Below are 9,669 nucleotides of genomic sequence, written 5' to 3' on the forward strand. Positions count from 1 at the left end.
GAATCCCGATAATGTCCGCACAGTCAGTGATAGAAGCTTTTAAGCTTAACGGACTGACATCAATAAATAATTACCCTTCGATATGGCGTACACCCCGAACGATTTCGGGGCCTGAACGTGGGTGGATTTTGCTTTTGCGAGCATTGAATTTTATTTCCTTTTCGGACGCGTTATTAGCCGCACATATCTGGGAAGCGATCGCCGGAAGCACTTTCGCTTTTGGGGCTCAGCAATGCCGGTGTAAATCCGTACAATATTCGCCGAAGCTTTAAACTTCCCATAAACACATCCAGTCTGAGACGGAAAGCTTAAGTGCTTGTTTTTTTTTGTGCTTTCTCGCCTTAACCGCTACTCATACAACCAAGCCGCATTCAAGAAGTAACACTGCTGTCGATGTCGCATTGCTGCACTCGAATCCGGGTTTAATTGATTTTCGTTCCATTTCCACACTCACTTACCGAACGGGCACTGGTATTTTGGCCAAACTTTTGTCAAACTGCCAAAACCAGCGAAACCTTTGACCTGACCGGTTGACCACACCGATAAGGTTTGGTGCCTTGGGGTGGGAAACACGAGGACAATGCATTCCTTACAATGCTTCGTATCGGCTGGGTTAGGTCCCAGATAAACAGTTCCACACACTCGACCGGAAATGCTTCCGAAATGTAACAATATCGGTGATTCTGATACGGATGTACCATTACAATGCGCTTTAGTGATTGCTTAATCAGCGTTTTCAGCCACGTGGATTAATCGAACACCTAGTTTTACAGTCACTAGACTAGACAAATTTTTCAAGTGACAAAATCATCTTGTCAACTGCAAAAAACCACTATACCGTTGCCGCGCAAACAATTGTTTCCAGATTTCCGATACCAGGAGAGCATGTTTTTCAAGAGGTGACATCTGCAGCTTGGGCTAAATTTACCCATCACTATTGCATTGCGTACTATCAAACCCGTGAAAGCGATCGCTAGTGTGAGGAAGATGGATGAAACGGAAAGCATCCTTCATTTCGCTCAAACTTTCCGTCGGCTGTCAGATTGCCGATACCAGGAGAGCATCCACGGAAGAGGTAGCACCTAGTACAGCAATTTTGCTCGAAAACCTCCGCAAAAATTCTTAAAAAAGCTACCAGTTTCCGAATGTATAGTACCAGGAGAGCATCCACGGAAGAGGTAGCACCTGGTAATTGTGGCCGCCTAAAGGTATGCAATGTTTAATCACTAATTTTCCATACAAACCAGCTGTTTTCAGATTTCCCATACCAGGAGAACATGTTTTTCAAGAGGTATCAACCGAGTACCAGGATGTTGCACAACACATGTTGCACGACACATGTTGCGCAACATATGTTGCACAGCATCTGGCATGCAACATATGTTGCGCAACATCTTGCATGCAACATCTTACATGCAACAACTTGGGATTGCAACTACCGGGAAGCGCGTGATTTGTGCTTGCTCGGCTGGTACCAGGTGTCACCTCTTGAAAAACATGCTCTCCTGGTATGGTAAATCTGAAAACAGCTGGTTTTGTATGGAATTTCGTACCAGTCGACGGAAAGTTTGAGCAAGATGAAGGATGCTTTCCGTTTCTTACATCTTTCTTACACTAGCGATCGCTTTCACGGGTTTGATAGTATGCAATGCAATAGTGATGGGTAAATTTATCCCAAGCTGCAGATGTCAACTCTTAAAAAACATGCTCTCTTGGTATCGAAAATCTGGAAACAATTGTTTGCGCAGCAACGTTATAGTGTTGTTTTGCAGTTGACAAGCTTATTTTGTCACTTGAAAAATTTGTCAGTATTTTATCAACTCTAGTGGCCCTGCACCTACTTAATTGACTGAAATTACCGGCAGTAGAAAGTATAGAAAGGGAACAGAACGGGTTTCAAGTTGCTTCACTTTGTAATTTGTTTAGCAAGTCGTGGCGACCACTTCCTACGACTTAAATTTCCTAAATCGTAGATTGCTACCGTCTAAAAGTATGCAATCGCTATTTATAGCTTTTGATGGTGTAACAGGGAGTTAAGGTAACTTTTAATCAGTTGACGGACTTCGGAATTCCACGAAATCCGTTTTAGCTAACAAACCGAAAAGAAAACACGTTGCATACCTTTGGGCGTTCTATCCATCGATGAACTGTCACCGGGCGAAATACACGTTCAGCCTTATCTTCGGATTAAAGTCTAGACCACGCGCCCTGTTTGTTGCGTACGCACGGTCGGGAATTGTTAGCTATAAGAAAACAGTTCCGAAACTTCTTCCAAAATGCCCAACCACGCAGTGTCACATACACGCAAAAGTTGTCAATTATCGATTACGATGTGCCATCAGGCACGTGCTCAACTCGAACCGACAAAAATAATTGATTGCGGCACAGGACTGCAAGTTGCGGCGGGAAAAAAAACTGGCAAGAAATAAAACTATACTTGCCTCCACTTGGTGGGTCGTGTACTTCGATAATTGAGACAAATGCCCGAGTTCTGCCAACTGTCCCATCCTACTGACAGCTTGTGAACGGAACCGATCCTTTTCGGAAAATACACACTTTTTTGTTGCTTTAACACCTTTTAAGCTTACGCGCGTCGCCATGTCACCGTCTTTTGATTTACGGTGAAAAAGTGTACGTATTCATTTCCCTCAGCAAAGTGTGATAATACCCCGTTTTGGTACCACACTTGACCCATTTCATTCTGGATTTGATTGACAAAAGGCTCGAAGGATGCTGCGGGGAGCTACACGAGGATCTTTTCCGTTGTTTGTTAAATCTGAAACGCGCTGTAAATAGGACTGCATTCTTTCCAGAGTGTATGGAAAAGTTTTACCAAAAGTTAAAGTTTAGAAACCGAAACTACGCATACACAATTCCAACTTGTACATTCCAAAGTTGAGAAGCGAATAGCCGAATAGCTGGCCACAACTTTGGTCGCAAACACATGTCATTCAAGTTTCGCATTCTTCGTGCACAGCTACCATAGGCGTTTGGAATGATTGTCTCCTTGTGGGTGGTATAAACTTTGTTCTGTTTGAGCGTAAACATACCTAGAAACAAAGCTTATAGGTTTTTTCCATTCTGAGCTGTAATGTGTAGATAATCAAACTTGCTACATATGTATGATATTCGCTGTGTTTTTTAAAAGAAAAGTACAATATGTAGTGCATAATTTTTTTATCATTTTACTACTTTTTAATCCCCTACTACCTATATTGGCCCGGTTACACGGCTACGCAAATGCACCATGCAGTGTACTCAAACTCCTTCTTCTTTATCGGCATGACATTTTCAGGAGGTCTAGGTCCTACCATTTCTATTTTTTTTTTACTTTATTTACCCGTAGCCGGATAGTCATTCCTGCATACGGAGATTAGGTCCGGATGAGATTTACTTTGCTCCTGTCTTGTGAAGATCAGTGCCGCTACCAATAGGCCCGGTGTTGCATGGGTGGGCCTCGTACTCAAACTTCAATGTTTCCTATTACTTCTTCGTATTCATGTATTCCAATACTTCAATAGTACTTGTATTTCAAATGCTTGCTCGAAAACCACCGAAAAGTACGCAATATTTAAACACTAACTTTCCCGTTGGTCGGGAAAAGTACAGGCAGTTCTCGAGATACGCAGTTCTCGAGATCTTCACTCTAGAGATGGGAATAAGCACTCTTTTCAATTATTTGAATCAGAGCCAAAGAGTGGGTTTGATGATTTGAAACCTTTACTCACTCTTTTGAGTTTCATTAAAAAATACAATACTGCATTAATGTTTTTACCACTCTTTTGCGTTTATACTCACTCTCACTCTCTGTGCCGACTAGAAACTCACTCAGGTGAGAAAAACTGTTTTACCACTCTTTGGATTATAATCACTCTGTAAGAGTGAATAAACCTGTTTTATCACTCCGTTTTAATTGAAATGATTCTGTAGGTGTGATTAATTATTCTTTATACATTTTTAATACATAATTTGTTTTATTTTCAACATATTTTACTGCACACCACACTCAAAATCGAAAACATCGCACGCAAAAAGTACTGCTCAAGTAACCAACCAGCGCGTTTAAATATATCCCACCAAAACATCGCCGCCCATGACGTTTGGTCGTTTTTTTTTGTTATTGTTGCGTTAATGTAAACAACACTCCGCAGCGAGCAGTCCACGAAACAAATTAAGTGCTGGAAGAAAGCAAACTACCTGTAAATGTTTAAATTCCTTTCGAAGGCGCTCGGTGTCTGCGGATATATCGTACAGTATGGTTGCATTACACACTGCACCTTCGAGTACATTGGAGACTTTGTGGTGGTAAGCTAGACGAACACGCTTTACATAATCATCCACAAGTAGTTGCTACTTTACGCTCGCTTATTCGTAGTGCGTTGGCCCATCGATGGAACCGACCCTAACGACAAACAATGTGCTCATTACGGATCGTATTACGCCGCGGCTCGCGAAACTACAGCGGGGCGACATAATCATCACGAAAAGCCCGACAAATCCGGTGCAGCACGTATGCAAGCGCATTATCGGCATGCCGGGTGATCGTATCATGACGCGGGCGTCGTTCAATTTAAACCCACTGTCGAACTCGTACACCATTTACACGGCAGTGTTACCGCATACTGGCAGCGAAGTGAATGCCGATGAGCAGCGACCGAAAAGCAAATCACAACAGCACTATGAAGCAATGGTCAAGTTGCGAGAGAAGGTTGATTACGTGAGCCATTCGGTGGAGGAAACGGAAAGGAAAATGCCGGACACGGTCAACCAACAGCAGCATGTTGCTATGGACAGCGATGGTCGAGGGATGGAAATGGAGATGCCACCGGAACCGAGGACGAGCATCGTTACCGTGCCCCGGGGTCATCTTTGGATCGAGGGCGATAATGTACAGAACAGTTCCGACTCGCGCAACTACGGTCCGGTACCGATCGGGCTAGTGAAAAGCCGTGCCGTCTGTCGTCTGTGGCCTTTGAGTGAGTTTAAACTATTCATCTAAGTGTATGGTGCGATCGATTGCATCGTTCAGCGATTACCGCGTGTCCGTGACATGTTGTTCATATGAGATATTAAAATTAATGTAAGTTATAGTCGAAAGTAATGCTCCGGACAACACTATTTCTTTTCCTTCCCATCGGAACACGTTACTATCACAACCGAAAAGCTCATACATTTTGGATGGTTTTTACTTTTTTATATTTTATTGCATACTAAAGGGTGTTTTTCGTGGATCGTTGCTACACAGCTAAAGTGGGTGCCATTAAATTTACGATACATTTTCCTCATCCCTCGAACACGTACATACACACAGAACACGCGTATACACTGGTTGCTTCGCGCATTTGTGGTAAAGTTAAAGTTGAGAGTTCGTTAAAAAAAACACTAAAACCAAAAAAAACATTCACCTACACTAAATTTGAATATAAAACCAAAAACGGAAAGCGCCATTTTGTGTGCCAGCTTCTCTCTGGCAGCACCTGCTAAAACTGCAATGAAAATTGGGACTGTTTTAGGCGGCGGTGATCCTGGGAGGAGGACTCGAGAGCGCCTAATCGTAGCATTATTCAAATTGAGCTAATGGAAGGAACGATTAGTGACACGCTACTGTTGGTCCTCTTCGGTCGGTTCGTCAGCATCCATTGCTACTGCCGCCGTTGGGGTCACGGGAGTTGTTGGTTGTTCGCTGCTCGTACCGGCTGCCGTTGCAGCAGCAGCAGCGGCAGCCATCGTTGCTGCATGGCTCGCACGTTTCTCCTGCATCCAAGCGTCTATTTTGGCCTTTAGCTCATCGTTTCGCTTCACCTGTTCCATCGTGAGCGGTGATCGATTGAATGGATCGGACTGATCCGACAGCAGATGGCGCGCGATCGTCGAGCGGTCGACGGTAATGCGCGAACTGGGCAGTATGACGGGATCGGCCATGAGCGACGACATGATCGGATCGAGAAACTCGTCCGGTGGATCGATCAATGCTTCCTCGTCGATCTTTTGCTGTTTCTCGATACGTTGCACCTTTTGGGCGAATTCTTGCATCTCCCCAATCAACTGACCACCACCGATGCGTGCTACAAGAAAACAGAAAACGCTCCATTACTATACATCTCCAGGCAAGCAAAGAGAACTACTTACTGAGCACCTGCTCCGCGTACTCAAACAGTTGCGGGCTATAGCTCCGACCGTCCTGTGACACGGCGAGACAGAACGCATCACACTCGCACAGATTGACGTAAATTCGACAGATCTCAAGCACCGTTCGGGCCGGATCAAACTCAAACTCGCGCTTGTCCTTCACCTTAAAGTTACCCTTCTTCGGTCCGGTCAGGTTCAGCAGGAAGTAGTTCAACATGGCCGCTACGCGATCCACCATCGACGAGTGGCAAAAGATCGACTTCGTCTCGGACGTTAGCAGCTGCAGAATGTTAATCGTATCCCGGCCGAGAATGTTATCGAACCGTGCCAGCATGCCCAAATTGCGCAGATTAGCCACATTCTGCTGCCGTTCGTTCTGTGCCAACGATTCCCATTCGCCACCGTCCTGTGCTCCCTGCATTTGACGGATCTGCTGCAAGTTGCTCAGCGATTCGTCCAGCAGAAAGATGGCATCGTTGATGAGCAGATTGATGAAGCGCAAAAAGATGGGCGGATCTTCCGCTTCGATGTTTTCGATCGCATCCCGTTCCAGCGCACGGAAGCATTCCTTCTGTTCGTCGATCTTCCACAGGTAGTCCATGATGGCGTACATCGGCCGACGGTAGTTGAATTTCTGCTCAAACTGTACACTCTGCCCAGTCATTTCGATGCTAACGAACACGCGCAACAGGTTCGGAATGATCTCGAGTCGGTGCGGATGGTTGGTAAACAGGGTCGCACTTAGGCTGAAACCGGCCGGTTCCGAATCCTTGGGCAGTAAGCTTTCGAGCCCTTCCGCCAATCGGGCCCGCAAATGAGGGTTCCGGATACGGTCCGAGCTGCCCATAAATATCAGTATCATCGTGAAGATCGACGTTTGCGCATCCACGTCCACCCGGAGCGATCGACTGTCAAAGTGACGGGAGAACTGCAAATAACCGACAATGTTCTCGATGATGTACTCGGGAATGCACTTGAGCACGCGTGAAACGGACACACCGTTCAGGGGCAGCTTCACCGGTTGCTGTGTCTGGGGTGAAAACCCTTTCGCTCGCTCGAGTGTATCGATTAGCGATGCGTCACGGGCACTCAGCTGTGTGAGCCAGATGGCGGAAGCTTCGTAAAACTGCAACAGCAGCTCATCCGTTTCCGGCTCCAGCAGCACATTCTGCAGACACAGGAATTGCTGCATCTGCGAGGATACCATCTGCATCAGATCGCTCGGCACGTCCGAACCGTTCTGTGCCATCATGTCGTAGTACATCGTCTGCAGCCGGTGCAGCTCACGGTTCATGCGGAAAAACTTCTCAATGCATACGCGGTACCCAAGGTCGATCGCTTTGTGCGTCATGAAGAAACACTCCGTCACGAAGTTGTACCGGTCTGCTTCGAGCCGCTGCTCCTTGTCATCTTCCAGCGGCAGAAGGCAGGTTTCCTTTTCCGCATCGAGCATGTGTACAGCTTTGGTTTCCTTGTCCGCCTCCTTAACGGCGCAGTACGTCGGGTCCACGATCAGCACCTTCAGCTGGGGCTTGAGAAGCGGCTGGCAGAGATGCAGCAACACACCGGCCAGATTGATGCTGAACGAATCGGGCGATGTCGTTTGATTGCCGAACATACCCATCCCGTGGTGTGTGTTCCAGATCTGCCCGCGCGGTACATTCGCATGCAGACATCTGCCGATCCAGTCGAGCATCTTCGAGCGCACATCGCCCCCGAGCAGGAGGAAACTTTTCACGAACGCATGCATCCGGCCGAGGTGCAGTTTGGTGTAGTTCCACAGGTTCGACGACAGGCTGTCAACCGCGGAACGGTTCGTTGTGAGCGGATTCTCGTAGTACTCGTACGGTCCATTGTGGTTGCGCGGCATAATCGACAGTGAAAGCAGCTGACCGAGCAGCGAGTCGGAGTATTTAATACCGTCCGAATCCGGCGGCGGTGTGGTGTAGCCGAGAAAAATGAGCGCAAGCCGAGGATTGTTCTTATCGCTCGGAAACACCTGCAGGAACGGCATCACCCAGCGCTCGATCGTGATTAGTGAGGCAGCCCGCAGCGCTTTCATGACGACCACAAAAATTGGCCCAAATATGCCCCGTATTACGACGAACCCGTCCGATTCCGTTTCCGAATCGGCAAAGATTTCGTTCACCGCTTCCGACAGGAACCGTGCCGCGACGGTGTAATCGTCCGTGTCGGACTGTTTGAAAATGTCCAGCACCTGGTTCGATAGGTTCTGGCCCTCGTACAGTTCCGGTTGCTTGAGGGAGGTGCACACGTTGCGCAGTATGAGCGCTTTCATCTTTCGCTGGTTGTCCAACGCTACGCTATCGGTTGGTTCGACCGGTTTTTCATTGCGCTCGAAGCACCCGTACAGATACAGGATGGCTTTCGTTTCCGCGATCTGGGGTGTGTCGGCCGTCGTTATGTTGTTCGGTATCAGATACTCGGACGGATTGAACAGCATCAGGCGCTCGAACAGTGCCTGCTCCAACACGTCCAGATCGAGCAGCCCGCTTTCAACACCTTGCGCCACGTCCTCCACGTACACCAGCTGTTTGTTTTTCTGCGGGTTCTTGTTCAGCGTGATCAGAAACACCTTCTCTATGTGGGCATTCGTTTTCTGCTCGAGCGGGTTCGGTTTGTGTGATGTATCCATCGTTTCTGCCATTCGATAAACTTTTCCGTGAGGGACCAACTGACGAATTGCTTACTACCTGCGAAACACGATTGGACAAACAATGTAAAAACACACGATCAAAAGAACAAATCCTCCTTCCACCACCGAGCACCCATAGGGAAGTGTATACCGTGTGGAAATAGAGTTGAGCAGGAAGAATGAACACACTCCTGTTCGGGCAGCACTACGTGGAATGCGTGGATGCGACGGGTATGGTAGCTTTTGTTTTAATCCCACAATTTGGTGCACATTTTCATTCCGATTGGTTTTGTTTTCATTCATAAAAACTTCACGACGAGACGAATGAGTTGTAATTTTTCGCGTATTTTTCTTTGTCAATTAACAACTGTCAATTTCCACCAAATATCAACGACAGTAAGTATAGCGCAGGCTCGGCCATTGCAATGCACTGACAGGAAGAATTTGACAGTTCGATCTGCAGGCGATGAAAATGCAACGGTAAAGGATTTACAGCGGGTATTTTTGCTTAAAATAATGGAAATTTGGTTCATCAGTATGCAAAGGAGGCTAATTAAACCGTAGGGTTTTCTTCTTCGCCGTACTCGTGCTTCGGCCTACAATTCCTTTCTTCTTTACAAGACGTGTTACGTTCGATGTTTTCATTCTATATGCAGCACCATGTACACGACTCACGTAAAACAACGCAAAACTTCCAGCAAATGCAGCACACTCGCAAATGGGCGGACAAAGTAAGTTAATATTCATTTTTTCCGTCTGCTAAATCGATCGACGCACACGACTGCTAGCAGTACCTATTTTATTTCATCAGTACAGAAATTCATACTACAAATGATTAACAAATGAATACAAATGACTAAAACACAAAAAATAGAAAGTATAAG

The 9,669-nt window shown here is 46.4% G+C and overlaps 2 protein-coding genes across 2 annotated transcripts; one reads left to right on the top strand and one right to left on the bottom strand.

The window, feature by feature from the left end:
- The first annotated feature begins 4,165 nt into the window (after window positions 1–4,165).
- On the top strand, window positions 4,166–5,063 carry LOC128297730 (mitochondrial inner membrane protease subunit 1). Its single transcript, XM_053033421.1, has 2 exons — window positions 4,166–4,305; window positions 4,376–5,063. The coding sequence occupies exons 1-2, from the start codon at window positions 4,204–4,206 to the stop codon at window positions 4,997–4,999; spliced, it is 726 nt and encodes a 241-aa protein (XP_052889381.1). The 5' UTR covers window positions 4,166–4,203; the 3' UTR covers window positions 5,000–5,063.
- Window positions 5,064–5,182: 119 nt separating this feature from the next.
- On the bottom strand, window positions 5,183–9,062 carry LOC128309492 (ubiquitin conjugation factor E4 A). Its single transcript, XM_053045896.1, has 3 exons — window positions 8,937–9,062; window positions 6,130–8,843; window positions 5,183–6,065 (listed from the first exon to the last, which is right to left on the bottom strand). The coding sequence occupies exons 2-3, from the start codon at window positions 8,795–8,797 to the stop codon at window positions 5,602–5,604; spliced, it is 3,132 nt and encodes a 1,043-aa protein (XP_052901856.1). The 5' UTR covers window positions 8,798–8,843; window positions 8,937–9,062; the 3' UTR covers window positions 5,183–5,601.
- Between the last annotated feature and the right edge of the window lie 607 nt (window positions 9,063–9,669).

This window comes from Anopheles moucheti, chromosome 2, assembly GCF_943734755.1.
Source record: "Anopheles moucheti chromosome 2, idAnoMoucSN_F20_07, whole genome shotgun sequence".
Lineage (NCBI taxonomy): Eukaryota > Metazoa > Arthropoda > Insecta > Diptera > Culicidae > Anopheles > Anopheles moucheti.

Excerpts from the sequence above, each read along its gene's own strand:
- LOC128309492 (XM_053045896.1), bottom strand. The coding sequence starts at position 8,797 with ATGGCAGAAACGATGGATACATCACACAAACCGAACCCGCTCGAGCAG. Across the intron at positions 6,066-6,129 it reads GTACGCGGAGCAGGTGCTCA|CACGCATCGGTGGTGGTCAG; the intron begins GTAAGTAGTTCT and ends GTTTTCTTGTAG.
- LOC128297730 (XM_053033421.1), top strand. The coding sequence starts at position 4,204 with ATGTTTAAATTCCTTTCGAAGGCGCTCGGTGTCTGCGGATATATCGTA. Across the intron at positions 4,306-4,375 it reads ACATTGGAGACTTTGTGGTG|TGCGTTGGCCCATCGATGGA; the intron begins GTAAGCTAGACG and ends GCTTATTCGTAG.